The 24,226-nt window shown below is 41.3% G+C and overlaps 1 protein-coding gene across 3 annotated transcripts in view; it reads right to left on the reverse strand.

Annotated features, from left to right (window-relative positions):
• kif18a (kinesin family member 18A) overlaps window positions 1–24,226 on the reverse strand; it is a 108,882-nt gene that overhangs the window by 61,804 nt on the left and 22,852 nt on the right. For all 3 annotated transcript variants that reach the window (XM_041196591.1, XM_041196589.1, XM_041196590.1), the window contains exon 6: window positions 21,415–21,615. In XM_041196591.1, coding sequence (XP_041052525.1) covers window positions 21,415–21,615 — 201 coding nt within the window. The remainder of the gene's footprint in view (window positions 1–21,414; window positions 21,616–24,226) is intronic.

Below are 24,226 nucleotides of genomic sequence, written 5' to 3' on the forward strand. Positions count from 1 at the left end.
TGCCCTGTCAAGCTCCCTCAGAATCTTGTAAGTTTCAATAAGATCATCCCTCATTCTTCTAAACTCTAATGAATGAAGGCCTAGCCTGTTAGCCATTCTTGATAATTGAACCTCTTCATCCCAGGCAATTTATTGACCTAGTTAGGAAATTGGATGAGCAGCAGGAAAACAGATTAGGGTTAATGGGCAGGTATTCTAATTAGTAGGATGTGATTATTAGTGTCCCACAAGGATCTGTGTTGAAGCCTCAACTATTCACTGCATTTAGATGACTAAGATGAGGGTATAGACACCCATGTATCCAAAATTGCCAATGACACAAAGATAAGTCACATTAAAAGCAGCACAAATGGGAGCATAAAACTACAAGAGATATTGACAGAGATATTGACAAGTGAATGGGGGGAAACTGGAAAATAGATTTCAAGCAAGGCAAATATGAGGTCATCCACTTTGGAACGAAAAAGGATAGGAGAATATACTTTCTAAATGGCGAAAAACCAGACACAGTGGGGACTTAGCAGCCCAGGTGCACAGATCATTAAAATGTCATGAACAGGTACAGAAAATGATGAAAAAGGCTAATGGAATGCCAGCCTTTATTTCTCGAGGTATGGAATACAAGCGGATAGAAGTCAGGCTTCAGCTGTACAAAGTCTTGGTTAGGTGACACCTTGGGTACGCTGAGCAGTTTTGGCCACCATGCCTTAGGAGGGAGTGCAGCATATAATGCTTTCCAGGCTCCAAGGGTCAAATTAAAAAAAAAAGACTCAAACTAAGGTTGTGTTCCTTGGAATTTGGAAGGATCTGTGGGCAATTTGATTAAAGTTTTCAAGAAGGTAAGGGGAAAAAAATAGTTTCTTTATATGCACATATTTCCACTGGTTGGGGAATCTAGGACTGTGGGACAGTTTATAAAGCCAAACCTTTCAAGAGAGACATTAGGAAACACTTCAGTGGCTGGAGTATGGAATTCTCTTCCGCAGGTAGTAATTGATGCTAGATCAATTGTTAATTCTAAAGCAGATTTATATATTTTTGTTAGCCAAAAGGTATAAAGGGGTATGAGGCAAGGGCAGGTATATGGAGTTAGCTTACAGATCAGTCATTGCAGTATTGAATAGCAGAAGAGGCTCAAGGTACTAAATAGATAGCTCTTGTTCCAATATGCCTACATTGGTGTGCAGTAATCAGTTTCTTAATAAACTTTAAAAACCTAGAAGCTTTCAAAATTTAACCAATTAAAAACCTGCTCACGGATGCTCAGTTTGGGTTCCGCCAGGGCCACTCGGCTCCAGATTCCTATGACAACTTTGGTCCAAACCTTCTACGCACTGTTTGTGTGTAGAAGTGGACAAACGAACTGAACTCAGGTGAGGTGAGGCGACAGTGACTGTCCTTGATATCAAGTCAGCATTTGATTGACTGGAGCCTGAATATTGAAATCAATAGGAATCTTGGAAAAAAACTCTTCACTGGTTGGAATCAAAGCTAGCACAAACAGCTGTGCTTGTTGGAGGCAAGTCCTCTCGGTCTCAAGGCATTGCTGCAGGCGCTTTTCAGGGTAGTGCCCTAGGTCTAACTATCTTCAGCTGCTTCATCAATAACCTTGGCTCCACCATCAGGTCAGGAGTGGGGAGGTTCACCGATGATCATAGTGCTCAATATCATTCATGATTCCTCAGATACTGAAGTTGTGCCCATATGCAGCAAGACTTGGACAATATTCAGGCCTGGGCTGATAAGTGGCAAGCAACATTCGTACCATACAAGTGCCAGTCAATGACCATCTCCAATTGGTAAGGGAAGCATTTATTGCCCATCCCTAATTGCTCCTTCCCAGTGATGTTCATCTTCCAGAACAAATAAAGAAAAGCCTCAAAGGCTTGCAAATCATGATTGAGTAGAAACATGCAATTGTGATTAATCAGGCTGTGGAACGGGGAACAAAAACAAAAATAGCTGGAAAACCTCAGCAGGCCTGACAGCATCTGCGGAGACGAATACAGTTAACGTTTCAAGTCAGTATGACTCTTCGTCAGAAGAGTGGAGTGGGGAAGGCTGGCTTCTAAAATGATGTTGTTAAATCAGCAGAAAATCACAGAAACTAAAATTTTTGCTGGACATAACTCGCACCTTTTCTCAACTTCGTGCAGTGGTTTGAGCGATTTGAGGCAAATTACACTTAGCACAACCTAGCAGAACCTCTTGGCTGTTTGGTGACTAAATTAAGGAAACTGCAACCAACCTTAATACTGGGCAATAATGCATCATTTTTGTGATAATATTCACTATCGAGAAGGGGGAGATGTTCAAGGTTATGAAAGGTTCTCTCTTCTGAATCATTGCATGAACAGCTACCCTCCAGGTAGTAACTTAATTTAACAAGTATATGTGAAATGTAATAGACTAGAATATCTTCATTTGAATTAAATCTAGCAATGTACAGGTGAGGTCAAGAATGCATTTGACCAATTGTATGCGAGAGGTGCAGGACTTGTGTTTGTTGTTGTGTTTCTACTTTTGTCAGCTGTTTTGAAGAGGTAGAATGGGAAAATGCAAGATATTGCTGAGATGTGTTTTTATATTAGACACCAGCTTATCCAATGGCCAAGGCTGGGTTCAGAGCCCAGATTTCCATTCATTTATTGAAACAGGTGCATACAAGGGAAAACATTGCTTGACTGATGGTTGTTATTCTTACATCTATTTTTTTCAATGGCTCAATGTTTATTTACACAAATAGGTGTCAAGTGAAAATAAAAATACCTGGAAAAACTCAGGTTTTTCTGACAGCATCTGCGGAGAGGAACACAGTTAATGTTTCGAGTCCGTATGACTCTTCAACAGAATAGTGGAGAGGTGAAATATAAGCTGGTTTAAGGGGGGGGTTGGGACAAGTAGAGCTGGATAGAGGGCCAGCGATAGGTGGAAATTGCAAAAGATGTCATAGGCAAAAGGACAAAGAGGTGTTGACGGTGGTGATATTAGCTAAGAAATGTGCTAATAGGTGACATTAAGGGTAGAAAGCAGGACGAGCAAGGTACAGGTAGCCCTAGTGGGGGTGCGGTGGGGGGTAGGGATCAAAATAGGCTAAAAGGTAGAGAATAAACAATGGATGGAAATACATTTAAAAATATTTTAAAATAATGGAAAAGAAATGGGAAAAGAAAACCTATCGCTGGCCCTCTATCCAGCCCTACTTGTTCCACCCCCCCCCCAAACCAGCTTACATTTCATCTCTCTTCTATTTTTCCTTAGTTCTGTTGAAGAGTCATACGGACTCGAAATGTTAACTGTGCTCCTCTCCGCCGATGCTGTCAGACCTGCTGAGTTTTTCCAGGTATTTTTATTTTTGTTTTGGATTTCCAGCAACTGCAGTTTTTTGCTTTTATCTAGGTGTCAAGTGCTTGAGATTCTACTATTGATACTTTAAAGGTCTGTTGATTGACACTTTTATAGGGTTGTAGCAACAATTTTTTTAAAGAAAGTTATGAATGGCTGATTTTTCTAAACTTTTCCACACATACCATTGTTACAATAGGGTTCATTGGCTCTGTGCAGAATGCATACTGGGTGAAAGGGCTTGGAAGTGCTACAAGCTGGCATTGAGGATATGAGGGCTACTGGGGTCGAGTGGAGAGGCATGGGGATACAGGGCCCAATATTTAACACCACAACTGGGACCAAGTCCCAGAGAACTAAGGCAGGCCTTTTAACCAGCCTGCCTCTGAATTCGGTAGCCCATGGCCACCTTCAGTCTGCATTTGAGAGTGCTTCCAGCATGCACCCACCCCCTACAAGAAAAATTGCACTGTTTGAGGCACTTTTTCCTGAGGCGGGTACGTGAGCCAGGAGATTTCCCAACTCCCACTCCCTGCCTCTAACCAATCGACAGAGTGACTTCAGAAATGCATAATTTTCAATATAAAAAGAAAACATTGTTCTGATCTAAAGTGAATAGGAAACAAAACATAATTAAAACATTGAAATTCACTTGATTTGCCATAATTTACACCCTTATTTTTAAGGATGCAAATAAAGGGGTACTTTTTGATAGAATTATGCAAAAACATTATGGGACAAAACCTGAACATATTGCAATCCTCCAAAATAAGTGACTCCAGACATTTAGTGAATGAGATACAGGCATCGAGTCCCAAGTCAAACCAAAGCTTAGATATGGTGAAAATGTACAACATAATTTTAGTTGGTTCATCTTCATAACTCAATTTGCATTAAAAAGTTGTACATTAATTAACATAATTCAATATTCATTTGTTGTCATTACCATCCAGTCTGCTTCCCCCCCCCCAAAAAAAACACACGACTGTTCAGTGAAATGCATAAATGGGGCTTGATTTTGGATGCAACTCTTTAAAATAGGAATTTGCACCTGCTTAACATGGTGATACATGATCTCAATTGAAAAGAAAAAAAAATTAAGTATAAGTTTCCCCCTACACCCTATTCCCATTCTTTATTTCTTCATCCATCACCTTGACTGAAGGCAGCACAATTTCACAGGGAGCACTCCAGTAACTCACCCAAGTGGGCACTTTAAGTGCAAGGAATCCGACAAGGAACAACAATGGGTAGGTTGATCACACACCCCTGCACATACTCCCTACCCATCAATCTCATCTAAAGAGAGAGAGACTTTAGTCTTACTCTGGTGCTTGCTTCAAACTGATTAACACTTAGTTACAGAGCAGGTAAGTCTCTGAGGAGTACAGGCTGTTCCATCCTCTCTCTCTCTCTCTGTCTCTAGTGTCGAGCACATAACTGCTGATGTCACTGTTACATGTTCTACACCACTCGTTACCATAGCTATTCCATTAGCTCATTGAACTACAGCTTCCAAGGATTCGATCAACTTAACATGTTAAATTATATTTAAACTATTTACGTTGCATTTCTGTAACTCCGTTTTACTGTTACAGGTTCTACACAATTCCTACACTTCTTCCCCCATCCCCACCAGGTGACTGTTATGAGGGATTCCTTTGCCACGGTGTTCTTGGCTCTCTGGGAGTGGTGTTGGAAACACATGGGCACTTCTCTGGCCTGCAGGGGACATCATGATCAGCGAAATGGGACAGCAGCTTTCCAGGACTGCTGGTAATCGGAATGTAAACGTCAGGACTGCTGAAATGTAAAGACTATGGACCCTTTTCAGAGAAAGGCTGATCCAAGAGAGAGCACCGAAGGACATCAACGCTTAAAACTCTTAAAATAGTAGAGAAGAAATTAGGACTCGCTCAGGAATCTTCTGCTCCCTCAAAATACTCTGGCGAAAGATATTCAATTCCAATGAAGGTTCTCACAGCTGTATCATTCACAGATGAAAAAGGTATTGAAGACTTGAGATTCTATGCACAAAACAAGAGATATTTCCTGATGGCATTTCAAAGGATATTCACTTTCTGTAGGCAGTTGTAACATTGTGCAAGGCTACTCCACCTGGGCAACAGGAAGAGTTTTGTTGGATAAGATGATAAAACAACATTTTCAACAATGGGATGAGTCACTAAGACAATAAGATGATGAATTTCCTGTACATGACTCTGTAGCTGAAAAGTGCTGAAGATTCTGCCTCTACTCTGAAGGACAGCTCTAGTAGGAGGAAACATTCTCAGCTGAGGTTGAAGTGTGGGTGTCAATTTACTTTCACCATGGAAACAGGTGCTATCAACTCTGGCAGTGTGATCCTCCAAGGAATCAAGCATATTGTTCTCCCGCGACAACTCTTCATGGTTAACCAGTGATACACAAGGTATTGCATCAGTAGGTTCAATGGGATAAAGATCTGAATGCTGCTCTGCCACATTAAACATAGCTGACTCCTCAAGAGGAAAAAACCAACAGGCTACAAATGGTTCAGCAGCAGATTGGAATGGAAAACTAACCCCGAGGTCTTTAACCTCTAACCAATTACTTGCTGCTACAATGGGCTCTTCCTTATTACCTTCTTCAGGAAAGAGCCAACTCAGGTCCAGAAGATTTATTTGTAGATGGCATCAGTCTGCCGCAGTGCCTTCTGTATCCGCACCCTTTGGCCTAGCTCTGTAAAGAACAGAGATCCACCTCAACATCCACTCAGGGTCTAGTGGATGGTGTCTCTGTGATGGAAAGGAAATCACTACTCAGTGAATAAACATCATCAGCTCAAGGCTGAAAATCCACTGGTTCCACATAAAACTTCAAAATTCTTCCATGAAAGGTTTTGAGTTGTTCAAATGCAGGTCATCGTTTGGCTTTCCAGAATACCCAGTAGTACACCAACTTCTTCACTCAATAACGATGTACACTGATTAAGAACAGAGAATATCAACAATCTGTTGCCCCTTGTAATGAACAGGGCCAATTAGTTTGCCTTTTATTGGAGGGATTGTGTCACCTGGACCTTGCAATTTAATATCTGATGGCTGAAGGGATATTGGCTCAAGCCAGTCCAGATGATCAGCTTGTAGGTTAATGCCAGCTCCAGTGTCAAGTTTAAAGTTGGTGTCGAAGCTTTTAACTTGCACTGTAATCAACCAGGGGTCCTGATTAAGATCATTTACTTCCCCATTAAACTCTACAATGTTGTTTGTCATTATTTACAATTTCTTGGATGGAGTGTACAGTATTGCATAAATATTCTCTTCTTCCTCAAATAAAGTTGTTGGACTTACAAAAGCGCTTGAAATGTCCAATCTTCCCGCACTGGAAGCATCCTGCGCCCCCTGCTGGGCAATCTTGGCATCTGTATTGTTTTTGCACCACAGCATAAGCATCTCAAAAAGGCTGCTGTGGGGTTTACCGCCCTTTCGCCGGGCCTTTGAGTGGGTGGGGTCACCGCCCTTGGGCCTACCCAGTTAACAGAGTCACCCAAAGCCTTGGTGACACAACGGATTATAGGCTGATTTATTTCGGAGTTCGGCCTGCCTTGTGTATTGGACTGCTAGATCTAGGCTGAGATTGTCCTTGGTCTGTAAAAAGTCCACCAGCTTTTCATCACAGGCTCCGACAATGATACGGACGTGAATAAGGTCACCTTTGAATGCCATGCACCAGCAAAAGCTAGGCGATACAGGTCAGTAAGTAATACTTTGACCGATTCCCCTGGTCTATGGTACATTATGTTAAAGCACGCTCGCTCTATCATGAAGTTTCATTTTGGGCCTAAAACATGTGTCAAAGGCTTTGAGAATGGTGTTGAAGTCTGCAGATGTCTCTTCCACCCCTTGTCTCAAGTGGACATCGTCAGCTACCTATGACAAAGGAATGAACAAACCTGGTGCTTCTGCTCTTTAGCACAAAGTCCCAATGTTGCTCGATACCGGAAAAGTGTTTCTTCCAAAACTCCCACTTTTGGCCTGTCTGCAGGCCCTTGAGACTTTGCAAATGGGCGGGGTAGGGGCTGTGACTGCTAACCGGGGAAAGGCTTACTACTTTCCAGCTTGCCTCCTTCTTTGGTAGGCTTGCAAATTCTTACTGCTACCAGTTTTTCTTGCACTTTCTTGCTGTGGTTCCCGTCGATGGCACCAACCCTTTGTTAGATTGGTGTCACCACCGCTGCCTCATGTTTCATATACTGCTGGCACAGTTGCTGGCTTCTGGTATACGTAGCCTATCTTATCTAGAGAGGCTGTAATCTTACTTGTTTCAAACTGGTTTATTAACACTAAATGTAAGAGATTACAGAGTCAGTATGTTTCTCGAGTACAGGCTTTTCCATCCTTTCTCCTGAGAGGCCAGCAAATGACTGCTGATGTCACTGTTAAATCATGTCCTACATCACTCATTACTATAGCTATTCTATTATTCTCTGTAGTGTAATGGGTTAAAGGACAATTGTGGCCCCTCCATTTAAAAACAGAAAATACAAAAAGCTCTCAATCAATAATTAGCAGTTTAAGTATTTGGGCAGTGGAAAATGTGATTATTCACCATACAAAATGTGAATCATCCACAGAGTTTGTTTATCTAGTAACGTTTGATCTTGAAATTGTAATTGGGCTCTAGATGTCTCAATGCTGGTAAACAGAGAAAAAAAACTTTCCTGTAGGTTAACATTGCACCTGTCTTATCAAGTGTTATCTTCTAACTATTAATATACTGTATAATCTGGTTTGCAAATTGAACCTTTACACAGAATTTCAGTTTATGAAGCTTGAGGAGTGGTGTAAGTGATCTTTACTGCCCGATGTAAAATATACATGTATAAAAATGTCAGAAAACTTCAGTAATTTAATTTTTAAAAATGTATTCTTGCCTGGCTTGCAATACAGAATAACTTCTAAGCCCTCTGTGAGAACTGAGAATTATTATGCTTGTATTGTAATAAAGGCAAGAGACTCAGCATTACATAAGGTCAAGCTGCATGGTGTATAGCACAAGTTCTTTGTTCCACTTAACAAAATTGCCCTTTCTATTAATAATCTCCTTTGGTGAAAATGCATTTAATTCCTTTCATTCAAAGGGAACTGGAGACAAAATAACAGCCATGTTAATTCGCTCTACGTGAAATAAAAAAATTCATTTATTCACATTTTTCTGCAGGAATGACTGTTTAGCCATGAATTTACAATTAAACAAAGGAATACCAATAATTCTGAACATAAGAAAATTTATGAAAAGTATATAATCAAATGGTTAGTTCCTTTTACAACTAATCAATCACTCATGTAATTAAAAGTTAGCTATATTGGTATTAGGTACTTTGTAGATAAACTTCAATTACTGTAATGTAATTGTACGCTGGAGTTGTACAGCTGTAGCCCCCTGGTTGGAACAAAGTTATAATGTACTTCCCTTAGTTAATGATCCAAAGTTAGGATTGCCTTTATTGTGTGGGATTCAGCAAGAAGGGAGATCATAACTTCAGGAGGCCTGTTCCAACGCATGACATTTTCCTGCATCAACATTTCTTTTCTTTTCCTAAGCTAAGATGCTTTAAAAATGCTTTGCCCCACCCACAATTTTCTGCACTTCAGGACGGAAAGTGAAGGAGGATGAATTGCCTGTGGCATACGAAGCACCTTTTCTGCATTAAAAAAAACTAGCATGTTTCAGTGCTAAGATAAAAGCAAAATACTGTGGATGCTGGAAATCTGAAAAACAAAAACAAAAATAGTTGGAAAAACTCAGCAGGTCTGACAGCAACTGTGGAGAGGAAGGCAGAGTTAACGTTTCGAGTCCGTTTGACTCTTCATCAAAACTGAAGAGAAATAGAAATGAGGTGAAATATAAACTGTTTAAGGGGGTGTGGGATAGGTGGAGCTGGATAAAGGGCCAATGGTAGGTGGAGGCAAAGGAGAGATTGCCAAAGATGTCATAGACAAAAGGACAAAGGGGTGTTGAACACATCTTCCCTTCACCCACTACTGTTGGCATTCTGTAGGGACCGTTCCCTCCGGGACACCTTGGTCCACTCCTCCATCATCCCCTACACCTCAGCCCCCTCCTACAGCACCTTCCCATGTAACTGCAGAAGGTGCAACACCTGCCCCTTTACTTCCCCCCTCCTCACCGTCCAAGGGCCCAAACACTCTTCAAGTGAAGCAGCACTTCACTTGCAATTCCCTCAATTTAGTCTACTACATTCGCTGCTCCCAATGCAGTCTCCTCTATTTTGGAGACACCAAACGCAGACTGGGTGACCGCTTTGCGGAACACATTCAGTCTGTCTGCAAGCACGACCCAGACCTCCCTGTCGCTTGCCATTTCAACACAACACCCTGCTCTCATGTCCACATGTCCATCTGTGGCCTCCTGCAATGTTCCAGTGAAGCTCAAGCTAACTGGAAGAACAGAACCTCATCTTCCGATTAGGCACTGTACAGCCTTCCGGACATAATATTGAGTTCAACAACTTCAGATTGTGAACTCTCTCCTCCGTCTCCACCCCCTTTCCGATTCCCTTTTTTCTAATCATTAATATATATTTTTAAATACATATTTTTCTTTTCCCACCTATTTCTTTTATAATTTATTTCCATCCATTGTTTTATCTCCACCTTTTAGCCTGTTTCGATCCCTTCCCCCTACCCTACTCCCGCTAGGGCCATCTGTTACTAAGTCATCCTGCTTTCTACCCTTAATGTCACCATTAGCACATCCTTTAGCTAATATCACCACCATCAACACCCCTTTGTCCTTTTGTCTATGACATCTTTGGCAATCTCTCCTTTCCCTTCACCTATCACTGGCCCTCTGTCCAGCTCCACCTGTTCCATCCCCCTTAAACAGTTTATATTTCACCTGATTTCTATTTCTCTTCACTTCTGATGAAGAGCCATACGGACTCCAAACATTAACTCTGTCTTCCTCTCCACAGATGCTGTCAGACCTGCTGAGTTTTTCCAGCTATTTTTGTTTCAGTGCTACTTGTGACTACTTTTGAGTAATAAGTGCAGTATGCAAAAAAATACTGCTCCTGCAGAACATCACGCAAACAGTAAGGAAATCTCTTGATAGGAAGCATTGAAACTCGTGTATTGCATTCAGATCTCAGATGATTGATAGAACAAGCTCTCAACTTTGGAATTTTTGGTATTGGTGCCATGTGGCACTTTGGTTAACCTAGTGAAGACTTTTCCAACTTTTCTGATCTCACCTAATGCTCTTTTATTTACCAGTTTAAGTAGTTGTGCTTGTTTTCCTAGAATTTAATCAATGGAAATAAAAAAATTGGGAAAAATGTAAAATGGGCTGCATCACTTTAAGAAAACACTGCAGCCAATTTGTACGCAGCAAGGTCCCTTCAAGGTAAATTAACCAATTTTTTTTTTGTTGAGGTGTTGATCAAGAGGAATATTAGCTAGGGCACCAGAAGAACTCGCTACTCTTCATGAATAGCTCCATAGGATCTTTTGCATCTACTTTATCAAGTGACAGCCTTGGTCTAATAACTTCCTAAAGTAGCCATTCTTCATGTGTGATCTTAGATCAGTGGTGGGCAACCTGCAGCACATTAGGGTTCTGAGTGAGGCCCATGAAACATTTTGTTGACTGTTGCCCATGTGCAGGGTTGTCAGATTCCACTGGTTATGTCCACATAGTTTTTTTTTCCCTACCGGTGATACGCACATGAAGTGAGGTGCATGCTGATTTCACACATTGATTGAGAGCCATGCATTCCCTCTGCATTTAAACGCTGCTGCGGACCATCTGACACCCCCCACAAATTCTTATTCATGGGGTCAAGGTTAGTGCATATGCGCCATTTCAATCTTGCGGCCCATCGAGATGAAGGAGGGCCACTCATGCAGCCCACTCACTACCCTAGGTTGCCCACTGTCTTAGATAGTGAATGTTAATAGGAGCGCTCTTTTGAACCACTGCACTCCATGAGGTGTAGGTACAACGCTGTTGTGGAGGGAGGGAGTTCCAGGATTTTGACCCAGCGACCATGAAGAAGTGGCGATATATTTCCAAGTCAGGGTGATGTGTGCCTTGGATTGGAACTTCCAGGTGGTGGTATTACCATCTGTCTCCTGCAGCTTATCCTTCTAGATGCTAGTGGTGGTGGGTTTGCAAGGTACTGTCTAACAAGCTTTTGAGAGTTCCTGCAGTGCATGTTGTAGATGATACACACTGCTGCCACCATGTGTTTGCGGATAGGGTGCCAATCAAGCTTTGTCCTGGATGGTGTCAAGCTTCTTGAGCTGCACTCATCCAGGCAAGTTGAGAGTATTCTATTACATTCCTGACTTGTGCCTTGTAGATGGTGGACAGGTTTTGCAGAGCCAGTAGGCAGTGGCATTATGGTATTGGCACTGGACCTGTAATCCAGAAACCCAGGGGGGAATGCTCTGGGGACCGGGGGTTCGAATCCCACCACAGCAGATGGTGAATCAATAAAAATCTGGAATTAAAGGTCTAGTGATGACCGTGAAACTATTGTCGTAAAAACCCATCTGGTTCACTAATGTCCATTAGTGAGTTACTTGTCACAGGATTCCTAGCTTCTGACATCTCTTGTAGCCACAGTATTTATATGGCCAGCCCAGTTCAGTTTCTGGTAAATGGTAAGCCCCAGGATACTGATAGTGGGGGATTCAGCAATGGTAATGCCATTGATGTAATGGGGTGATGGTTAGATTCTCTCTCGTTGGAGATGGTCATTGCCTGGCACGAATCTTACTTGCCACTTATCAGCCCAAGCCTGGATATTATCCGGGTCTTGCTGCATTTGGCCAAGGACTGCTTCAGTATCTGAGGCATCTCGAATGATGAACATTTTTTTTAATATAAAAAATATACACTTGCTGAATGCAACCAAAATTATGTTCTAAATTGTGCAATATAAGCATCTACAGGATATGAATGTCAGAAAGATAAGAATTCTGTTATTGGAATTTATTGTAAAATAATGGTGTGTATATGTGAGACTTAATTGGATTAAAGGCAGCTAGTCTGAAGGCTTTAATGTAAACATAGGGGAAGTTTAGAATATAAGGTGTAAAAGGACATTTGCATTTTAAAATAAAGCAGACTAGATCATTTTCAAAGGAGGGGTGAAATATGTCATAGATAAAAGCAAAATATTGCAGATGCTGGAAATCTGAAACAAAAACAGAAAATACTGGAAAAACGCAGCAGGTCTGACAGCATCTGAGGGGGAGAGAGAGAAACAGAGTTAACGTTTCGAGTCAGTATGACCCTTCTTCAAAGCCTGTCATATGCCACCTAGCCAAGTGAAGTCAGAAACCGTATGTTTATTTTTCCCAAAGATTACTGGTAAAAATTAGTGCTGAGAGATTTTAATTATCAGAAAGATAAAGTCCAAAGACAAAGTGAAACAATGGGAATTTACACGCAAAGGGGAAAATATGGATAAAGAAGCGAAGGCAGTGTGTAAGGGTAGGCATCTTTAAAATCTAATAAAAGCCTTCAGCATCTATACCTCAAGCTGCTGTCTACAACGAACTAAAGTTAAGAAAACTCACTTTGAATTCGACTGGCTCAGGATATTGTGTGTCACCTTGCCTGGGTCTTTTAAAAAATCTCATGCACTTACTGTTATCTTAACAAAAGTGTAACTGGGAGTCAGATTAATTAGGGGATTTAGAAGTCATCATAGTAATTTGTTCTTTGTATGTGCTTTAAAATAATTTCTCATTAATAAATGTTTAATCAAGTTCTGTAAAAACCTATAAGACTTGGTTCAAAGCATGCATCTCTAAATTCATACAAATTGCAAAACAAGTTGTGGCAGTTGCTTCAAGTTTCCCTTTGGGATTTGAACAACTCAGCATTTACCATTGGCTGTGCCATAACACGAACAAGCGGCAGGTGTAGGCCACTCACCCCTTCAAGCCTGCTTCGCCATTCAATAAGATCATCGCTGATCTGAATGTAACGCCAACCCCACATCCCTGCCTACTCCCAATAACCTTTTACCCCTTTGTTAATCAAGAATCTATCTAGCTCTACCTTAAAAATATTCAAAGGCCCTGCTTCCACTGCCTTTTGAGGGAGTTCCAAAAGGCTCACGGCCCTCAGGAGAAAAAAAATTCTCATTTCCGTTTTAAGTGGGCAACCCCCTATTTTTAAACCATGAACCCTAGTGCTAGATTCTCCCACAAGAGGAAACATCCTCTCCACATCCACTCTGTCAAGACCCTTCAGGATCTTAAAAGTTTCGGTCATGTCACCTCTTACTCTTCTAAACTGCAGTGGATACAAGCCCAGCCTGTCCAACTTTTCCTTATAAGGCAACCTTCCCATTCCTGGTATTGGCCTCTTAAAGCCTCTCTGAACTGCTCCCAATGCAGTAACACCTTTCCTTAAGGAAGGAGACCTATACCGGATACAGTACTCCAGGTGTGGTCTCACTAGTGCCCTGTACAACTGAAGCACAACCTCCCTACTTTTGTATTCAATTCTCTCACAATAAACAACATTCTATTAGCTCTCCTAATTACCTGCTGTATCCATATACTAGCCTTTTGTGATTCATCCACTAAGACACCCAGATCCCTCTGCATCTGGGAGTTCTGCAATCTCTCACCATTTAGATACGTTTTTTTCATTCTTTCTGCCAAAATGGGAAACTTCACATTTGCCCACATTATATGCCATAGCCAGGTCTTTGCCCACTCACTTAACCTATGTCACTTCCTGTAGTATAGTATATCTAGAAGTATAGACTTGAATGTAGGAGGGTTGATCAATAAGTTCGTGGATGACATGAGAATTGGTGGGGCAGTAAATAGTGAGGAGGACAGCCTTAGATTACAGGGGGATATAGACGGGCTGGTCAGCAGCAAATGGAATTTAATCCGGATAAGTGCGAGGTGATGCACTTGGGCAGGACAAGGCACAGGAATACATGATGAATGATAGGACCCTGGGAAGTACCGAGGATCAGAGGGGCCTTGGTGTGCATGCCCATTAGTCCTTTAAGGTAGTGGGACAGGTAGATAAGGTGGTTAAAAAGGCATACTTGCCTTTATTAGTTCAGGCATAGAATATAAGTGCAGGGAGGTTATCCTGGAACTGTGTAAAACGCTGGTTAGAACACAGCTAGAGTATTGCGTGCAGATCTGGAATCCGCATTATAGGAAGGATGTGATTGCACTAGAGAGAGTGCAGAGGAGATTTACCAGGGTGTTGCCTGGGCTGGAGAGTTTTAGTTATGAGGAGAGATTGGATAGACAGGGGTTATTTTCCTTGGAGCAGCGGAGATTGAGGGGGGGATATGATTGAGGTGTATAAAATTGAGGGGCATAGATAGGAAGGAACTTTCCCCCTTGGTGGAGGTATCAATAACCAGGGGGCTTAGATTTAAGGTAAGGGGCAGGAGGTTTAGAGGGGGCGTGAGGAAGATTTTTTTCACCCAGACGTTGGTGGGAATCTGGAATTCACTGGCTGAAAAGGGTGGTAGAGGCAAAAAACCCTCATAATATTTAAACAGTATTTGGATGCACTTGCGATGCCATGGGATACAAGGCTTTGGGACTAGTGCTGGAAAATGGGAGATCGTTAGGTTTGACCAGTGCAGACTCGATGGGCCGAATGGCCTTTTTCTGTGCTGTAGATCTCTATGACTTTCCTACCTGTGACTTCAGCAAATGTGGCAACAACAGCACCTGTCCCTTTATTCATGTCATTTATATAAATTATAAAAAGTTGAGGACCCAGCACTATGCAGTCACATTCCACTGGCGATAACTCCATTTCAGCACTGGAAACTCCTGCTTTCAGCTACTTAATGTGGAGCTTTTTAAAAATTTGCATTAAACACTAATGGAAATAATTGTGAATTTTACCTAGGCTCAGTTTGTTAATAGTACTTTATAGAAATTTACACACAAAAAGGGTGAGTTTAAGTCAAAAAGACATTTAGTTGATAAGTTGGAAGCTTCAATGTTTGCTGTCTAAGGAGATGGAAAAGAATTGAAATCAACTTAGCTTCTGAACATCCTCCCCTTCCCTCCCACTAACCATTACAGTCCAGACAAGAAACACAACTTCAAATTTAGAATGCATGAGTGATGATGGAAGTGAATTAAACATGGGGCAACGTTTACTACACCAGTGGTCCAGCTCTTATCTCAGAATATTGACAAAAATCAATAGACTAATTGTGAACTAAAAGCTGTAACACCTTGACTATACAGACTCTTTGAAAGTAAACATCCATCCACATTAAAAATTGAACTCAATTATATATCAAATTGTATTTGAGTGGGGCTTTGCTAGATCTGGGAATCAGTGTAACATGGTGTACTAACTAGAATGCGTCTCAAAGCTACCCAACTCCTGTGCAGTGGCTTCTTTGCTATATAAAATATCTCCTTTTGAAAGCTTAAGTTTCAGACCTAGTGCTTTGACAATGTAAAAGTTTTCATACTGGCTTCGCTATTTGTCCTTTGGAAGGAAGAGGAGAAGAACATTTTTCAGGTTTGGCCTGAACTGGTCCAAATAAAAGTCACATTATCACGATAACCAGCAATCCAGACTTCATTACAAACTTGTCTGACTTGCAAAGGAGGGTCTTTCATTTGTAGTTTCACAGCAAGGAGGGTTAATAGAGAACACAGATGTATCCTGCAGCTCAGGTTCAAAATACATACAGGCTTTCTCAGCCTCAAATAATATTAAACGCAGAGTATTGAGACCCGAGGGAAGGATAGTTTGGGATACTGTGTTATTATACACACAGCAAATACATCTAGAGATGCATATTATCATTACAAAAAGAAAAATCACTGGACCCTTCTTTTTGCTAGCCCTCGCAGCTCAGAGGTTTGGAGCATCCGAGACTTAGCATTGTCAAAACTATTTCAGATATCAGAATCCATTGGCAAAACAAAAAAACCTTTTAAAATTCAAGACAATTAAATTATTTGTTCCTGGGACATAGCAGACATGAGCAAACCAGCATTTATTCTCTTTGCTTGAGGGCATTAAGAATTAGTTACATTATGTGGAATTATAATTATCTGTAGGCTAGACAAGGCAGTGTTTTTTTTTAAAAATACATGCACAGAATGTGGGCTTCACTGGCTGGGCAAGCTTTTATTGCCCATCCCTAATTGCCCTTGAGAAGGTGGTATTGAGCTGCCTTCTTGAACTGCTGCAGTCCATGTGGTGTAGGTACACCCACAGTGCTGTTAGGAAGGGAGTTCCTTCAATGTCGCTGTGTCAAAATCTTGGAACAGCGATAGATTTCCAAGTCAGGATGGTGAGTGGCTAAAAATAAAAAAACTGCAGATGCTGGAAATCCAAAACAAAATTACCTGGAAAAACTCAGCAGGTCTGGCAGCATCGGTGTTGAAGGGTCATGAGGACTCTTTTCTTCTCCACCGATGTTGCCAGATCTGCTGAGTTTTTCCAGGTAATTCTGTTTTTGTGAGTGGCTAAGGAACCTTGGTGAATTCCTGCAGTATTGTAGATGTAACATTGCTGCTACTTTGCGGCAGAGGAAGGAGTGAATGTTTGCGGATGTAGTGACAAACTTACTGCCTTGAAGTAAATTAGCAAGTCCGATGAATTTTAAATGGAAGTTTTCATGGTGTTGCAACGCCTATGGGGAACCATAAACCAAAAGAAATCAAAAGTTTATCAAAATTGATCTCCAAATGAAGAAATTAATTGAACAAGATGTCACTGTTTGTAACATGAATCAAAATGCATGCAAATTAAACAGACAAATCACAATCAGTACGAGCTACAAATTACACATGAAATAGTAGATAGTAAGACTGTTCATGGAGGTAGCAGGTAGTCCACTCTGCCTGTATGTTCCCAGTTTCAGCCACAGTTCTTCCAAGCAGAATTCCAGTCACTTTCCTTCAAGGGCTTAACATATTCTCTGCAGGTAGTAGCTTCCATGTAAAGGAAGGTCCGCTTGTGCTATCTTCCCTATATGGCGCACTTCTTTCTGGAACCTTCTCAACTTTCAGCTCCTCTTCTCTTGGCCTCTCGGCACCAAATGACCTTCGTAATTTAATCTTTTCTGTTGGTCCTGCTTCTAGGACAAGGGTCACCAGATTACATGGACCATTATCTTATTATCCAAGAATTAGAATTAGGATTAATTCTTTACAATTCATGCAAACTCAAAGTCTTTTACAAAGATTTTCAAAGTTCCAGGTTCCCCGAACAAAACTTTCCTTACTGTTTTTGCTTCTGGGTCAAAGGCTGCCACCATGAGCCTTCATTTCTGATGCGAGCTGCCAACTTAATAGATTTATTCAATTTAATTTCCTAATTTGCAACGGTGAAAGTTCCTAGTTTGATAGCCTCAACATAAGGAAATAATAGTATAGAATCTGGATTAAATAGCAAGGTGTACAACGCCAGATTTCTAATATGACTTCTGATGTTGTGATGCCGCTTCGTATATTGCGTGAGGTGTGCAATCTTTCCCATCAGTGGCAATGGAACTGCATCCACAACTCACTGAAAAAAGGGAGAAAAAAAAAAGAGGGACAAACGAGGCACGTACAGGAATAGGGTCAAAATGGAGGCTATTCAGTGCAATAATACTGTTCTATTTCATAAAAACAAGAATTCCCATAATTCTTCTCTGGTCAGCTCAACACAACTTGTTTTTATACTGAGCAGGCATTAGACAGGCAGAAACCAGGAGAGGATTCGATCTCCTGTGGAACTTACCAATGTCCTGCTCTTTTCCCACAGGTTCGAATTTTAACTTGCTCTTCAGAGCAGGTGGGAAGATCACCTGCTGGAAACCAGGTGCTTCAGTCAAGATTTGGGCCCTGGAAACATGATTGGAGCCCAACTGCTTTTTAAAATCATGGACCTGTGTAGGGAATCCATTGTGGCTTTTCATCAACCCATCTTATGGGGCAAGAGCAGGGATCAGAAATGCCTCAAAAAAGGTATGTTCTTATAAACTTTTTTTGACTTCTCTGTGGAGCCAAGAGGAGAAGGAGCATTTTTTCTGGTTGACAACTGGTTTAGAGAGCAATGTTGGCTGGGAGAGAAGAACTCGTTGCCTTTATTTTAAATATCAGTAACGTTTACATGCATCTCAACAGGTGGATGAGATCTTAAGTTAATTGTCACAACTGAACAATAGCATCTCAGTATATTAAATGCAATTCTAGATAGCTTGCTTAAACCTGGCCTGGCGACCCAATGATTGGCTATTCAAATCAAACAGCACGTTCATACACTGCCCTTTAATGAATAATTGAAGGAAGTGCCGCTCAGACCACCTTCTCAAAAGGTAATTAGGGATGGGCAGAAAATGCCAGCCTACCCAGCGATGCTCACATCCTGTGAGGAATAGAATTTTAAAAAAGGGCCGTTTGCAGCCAATTAGTGTTTGCAAAGCCAATAACAAAACGTTTGTTAGATACAATTCCACAATAGGGCAGCACTTGCTCAACAACATGCACCGATAGCTACAGATAAAATCAGTCGAGCTTGTAATGTGGCTTATTTATGCTTGCTATAAGTGACACACCTACATACGCAGGGACCCGTTCTCTGCAAAAGGAGTATGTTCAATCCTTGCGCCTTTTTTGAATTACCCAGGGAGGATCAGGAGCCTATAACTCCCTGTTGCTTTTTCCATGGCAAGGCCTCAGCCAGAGTCGACTTGCCAACCAATCAGAACCCTTTTCTCCTGTAGTATAAATTATAATGATCATTTGAAATTTGGCAGTGTGTTTGTCCTGATGAGTGCAAAATGAAAGTTCTATATTAACTGACTATAGTAAGATGTTCCAAGATACGTCAAGGAGTATTATCAAACCATGAGAGCCACATAGGAGTTATTAGGACAGATGACTAAAAGCTGGTAGGTTTTAAGAAATATCTTAAAAAGGAACAAAGATTTAGGGAGGGAATTCCAGAGCTCTCGGTCTTGCCAGCTTAAGGCGTAGAGACCAATGGTGCAGCTATTAACAGAGGTTTCAAGAGGTCAGAATTGGAGGAACCCAGAGATTTCAGAGGGTGTAGGAGGTTAGTGAGAAAGCAGCGGACTAAGCAGAGATGCTTTAAATGTTGTAAGTAAAGAAGAAGCAAATCAGAGAGAAATTGGGCCTTACAGTATAGCAAGTGTAGTTAAGCAGAAATGTCTTCCATGATGTCAGGAGTCCAGAAGTTTGAAGGCAAACTTGAAAAGATTAGATTTAGGTTTTCTCAAATCTTTTCTGCAAATTGCAGGTCAAGAAAAAATAGCAGCCACAGATTCTTCCTCTTTCTGCCCCCCCACAATGTAGTCCTGTGCAGAAACAAGGTCTAGATGTCCAGTGAAGCCATATATGAGAGAAAAATCCACAGCTGGATCTTTGCCAGAGTTCACGAGGTAGATCGGTGATAGGCTTCCTCAGACAGGCTGTTTAAATGAACAGTTAACTTGAAGTTTGGGTAAAATGCCCCCAATTTAGAATAAGGGCTACCGAAATCAGCAAGTGGTGAGGAGTTAGGGGGAGAAAGTGTAATAGGTGGCATGGATAGGAGGGCATCGTGAGGAGCCCCCTTAAGGAGCTGACTGCACAGCAACCATTATGGAACAAATGAAATGTATAGAGCATGACATGATCTTGCCATGATCAATACCTGTTTCACCAGTTAGACAAGCACAAGACCACATGGCAACAACGGTCCAATCTGGCACTTGCTTGACTACATCGTTTCAGCAAGGGACCACAGAGCTGTCCACATCACCCACACTAATGACAGGTACTGATGACGGTTGAATGATTACAATCTCATTCAATCCAGCATCTCCATCAACCAGGCCCCAAACAGCGTACACAACAGAAGCAATATCACAAGAAAATTAACACTGAAGGTCCCACCAGGGCAACCCTTCTCAGTCAGCACCTCACTGCTAATTTCTTAACCTCCTGCCGCCAGGAGCTACAGAGAGCCCCTAGTGCCTAGTCGATCTAAAAGTCCATCATAACAAGCACTTCAAAGAGGTCCTTGGTCTCCACCAGAAAAGAGTGAGTGATTTGACAAGCAATGACCAGAGATACAGAACCTAATCAGGTACAAAGCTTATACGGACTAGAAACTTAACCACACCTCATAAGGAAAACAGCAGCCCTACAGACAGCAGAAGGCAGCAGGACAGCATAATTCAGGACATAAACAGCAGTGGGTAGAAAGAATGGAGATCCAACAACACTCACCAATGACATGCGTGGTTTCTTCAGTGCTGTCAAAAATGATCAAATATGGAGAGCCAGTTGACAGCTGAAAAAACAAGGCACCTGGAACAAAAACAAAAATAGCTGGAAAAACTCAGGTGGTCTGACAGCATCTGCGGAGAGGAATACAGTTAACGTTTCGAGTCCGTATGACTCTTCATCAGAACTAAGGGAAAATAGAAATGAGGTGAAATATAAACTGCTTGAGGGGGGTGGGACAGATAGAGCTGGATAGAGGGCCAGTGATAGGTGGAAGCAAAGAAGAGATTGCCAAAGATGTCATAGACAAAAGGATGTTGACGGTGGTGATGTTAGCTAAGGAATGTGCTAATGGTAACATTAAGGGTAGAAAGCAGGACGATGATGTCAGACTTGCTGAGTTTTTCAAGCTATTTTTGTTTTTGTTTCAGATTTCCAGCATCCACAGTATTTTGCTTTTACCCAGGCATCTGGAACTGATGGAATCCCTGCCAAAATTCAGAAACATGGCAGAGATACACTCCTGGCACAGCTAAGTCTTCTAACCATGATATACATTGAAAGTCAAATGCTTGGGTGTAATTTGACACACCAAATGAAATATTATTAAAAATCTAATGTTTACATTTTAGATCTATTCTGATTCCACAAGCATAAATTCTAGAAAGCATTTTAAGAAGAAAGTGTTGATGAAAATTTGAGGAAAGAACCAGGAGTAATACAGCACTACAACACCACTAAATTATAGGTACGCACCAGCAGAGGTACAAAATAAAAAAAAGTTCTGAAAGCTATTAGTTCTTACCTTGGAATCTGCTAAGGCATTGATGACATTTCCCAGAGCCAAGAGAGATTGGTTAATATTTGCCCCCTCCCTGAAGCGAGCTTCTTTCATAGCATTCATAGCACTAATACGCTCTGATCCAGCTAAATCAACGAGGCACATTTTTGCAATTTTAATGTTTTGATTGATGTTTGCAGTTCTATCTTGCTGCCTTAAATAAATCTGTAAAACGAATGAATAGCATTAAAGATCTGCTGTGCAAAACTAAAGGCTTTGAGAATAATACTAATAACTGGAATATTAAACATACAAGTATTGCACACGTTCTTTGAAAACGTGCTTTGGACTGATACATAAGGACGACTATATATTCATGATGGAACTTATGCTAAAAAAAAGCTTGGACTTTGAAATACCAAGTTCAAATGCAAATGAGCATACTCATGCTCAGACTTAATTTCCTTCAACCCCAGGTTAGCTCTGTGCATCTTAAATGCCAGAAACTTTTAAGAAAATGATCTAAATATATACCATTTATTTTAGATAAAATGAACGCTATTTATAGTTTTCTTTGAAAAAAGCAACAGATTGGAAGAGCTGTGTGCTAATCATGTGACAAATTGTAGGGATACATTTCTTTTTTACAATTTGCTTTTTCCTGAAGTACCAGGATGCTTTGAGCAAGAGTGCAAGTAGTAACTCTAAATTTGTCTACAAAGAACACTTGCATTTAATAAATGCCTTTCGTGACCTCAGGACGTCCCAAAGTGCTTTATAGTCAATTAAGTGCTTTTGAAGTGTAGTCCCTTTTGCAGGGTCAGAAATGCATTTCAAGGTAATTTGATGCATGTAAAGCAATTGGATTTTATAAGTGAAATGTATTCCAGGGTCTGAGACAAAAGCCCACAAAGGAACAGTGGGCAATCTCTCTCAGTTATGAGAAGAACCGAGGATATTAAAAATAAGGTTTTTTATTTGTTCGACTACCAACATTAAAAGGTGCTACATAAATGAATAAAATGTTTGAGCCACCTCAGCAGTAGTAAGTAGAATAGATAATCAAGCTGAGAGAGAAGGTAAAGAGCTTGAACTGGGTAGGGATCGTGCAGCTTTTGGCTTAATCACAAAGGATATTGTAGTCTAATCATGGAGGCTGTGTCTATCTAGGACAGTCAGATTAATGAAAGGAGAGACAAACAATTTAATAGGGTGGGGTTAAATTAAGTATGGATGTGAGGATCACAGTCCACAATTAAATCACAACCATTCATGTTACTGGAAGCAACATGCTAAACTGGTGTTGCCTGCTGATTTCCAGGATCCCAGCAAGAAACAGTAGGAGTCCTTTGTGAACTGATTGTGCTGTAATATATTGAGGAACATGTGAATATATGAGTGTGTGCACACTAAGGTTCTGAGGTAATGGACTGGAGGTGCTGGTGCAAGACATGGAGAGGAGAGTCTTCATCTATTTCCAAGAACCCTTGAGACATATACTCAGGAAACAGTGCAAAGAATTAGTAGGGGAGGTCAAAGTCAGGAGTATAACTCCACGAACATGGGTGCACTACAGGAAATTTAAATGGCCGGGTGAGAGTTCAATTTTCAAATAGCATATCCTAAAAATTGCACTAGTCTCATCTCTATCAATTCTCAACCTTCCCATTCAATATGCTTTACCATAGTTTTATACACTAGTGTATGCCTCACATCCATAAACTGACAGTGCACATTATGACAATCACATCACCCAAACACATTCAGAGCACTCGCTGACCCACATCACTCCTTGCAGGTGACACATAATTGGAGCCAGCTGGGGATAAAAAAGGGACAAGATTCTTTACAGTGCTGGCCAACAGGATCAGTGAGGTTATGGGTGCCATTGATGAGGATCTTTGCATACCTAGTGTTCCTTCTCTCTTCCTACAATCACTTCTGACACACAAACTGCAGATGGTATATGCATGCACTTCTAGCTTTCTCTTTCCCCCCGCACTTATCACAACCCAACTCTTCCTCCCCCGCAGCCGCCCACCCCCCCCAACCCATTTCAGATACTTAAGAACTCTTCCTATTCAGTAGGATAAGGCATACAGTGAAGGTGAAGAAACAGTTAAATCAATCTTACACTCAGTCACAAGCTCAGAGCCTGGCCAGGGCCATAAATATTTCTTCCAAAACAGTCCAGGTCCAGAAACATAGCAGGGGAGTTCCCAAGCATTTTTTTTTTGTATAGTGCTGTGCGGTCTTTAAATTTGCCTCAATAAACAAACCGGGTCTGTAAGTGTGTTCTATTACATTTCTTGTGGCAGCATGGCTCTTAATACAGGCCTGTTATGCATGTGCACATGGGTCCTGACCAGAGTCCATGAGGAGATGACCCTCCCCACCCAGTAGTCAGCCCGTGACTTGCCTTTTTGGTTCCAATACAGGTAAAACAGAATTCTTTCATTCTGTTGCAGTCCCATCAGTTGGCAGGTGAACAAGCATTCACCTGCATGATGCCTGCCTGTAGCAAGACACCAGCTGTACATTAAGGCAGTGGAATCCTTTTCTTGTGATAAATATTGCAGAGCTCAGGAGAATACGAAGCAATGTGCATGCATCTTAAAGCATCAGGCTGCCTGCAATCTGTGCAAAATACTATGCTTCCTCCTCCTGTTCATCTCTGGCAAGAGAGATTGAGTTGAAAGTGTTTTCATTCTATATAGAACCTCAGTAACCTCCCTTATACAGTAGAACACTGCAAGCTTCAAGATGCTGCTTATATTCCCTAGCTGTAGCCTGAAAGCAGCCAGAGACATAAAAAATAAGAGCTAGTCACCTTGAC

The sequence above is a fragment of the Carcharodon carcharias genome, chromosome 10 (genome assembly GCF_017639515.1).
Source record: "Carcharodon carcharias isolate sCarCar2 chromosome 10, sCarCar2.pri, whole genome shotgun sequence".
In the NCBI taxonomy this organism is placed as follows: Eukaryota; Metazoa; Chordata; class Chondrichthyes; order Lamniformes; family Lamnidae; genus Carcharodon; species Carcharodon carcharias.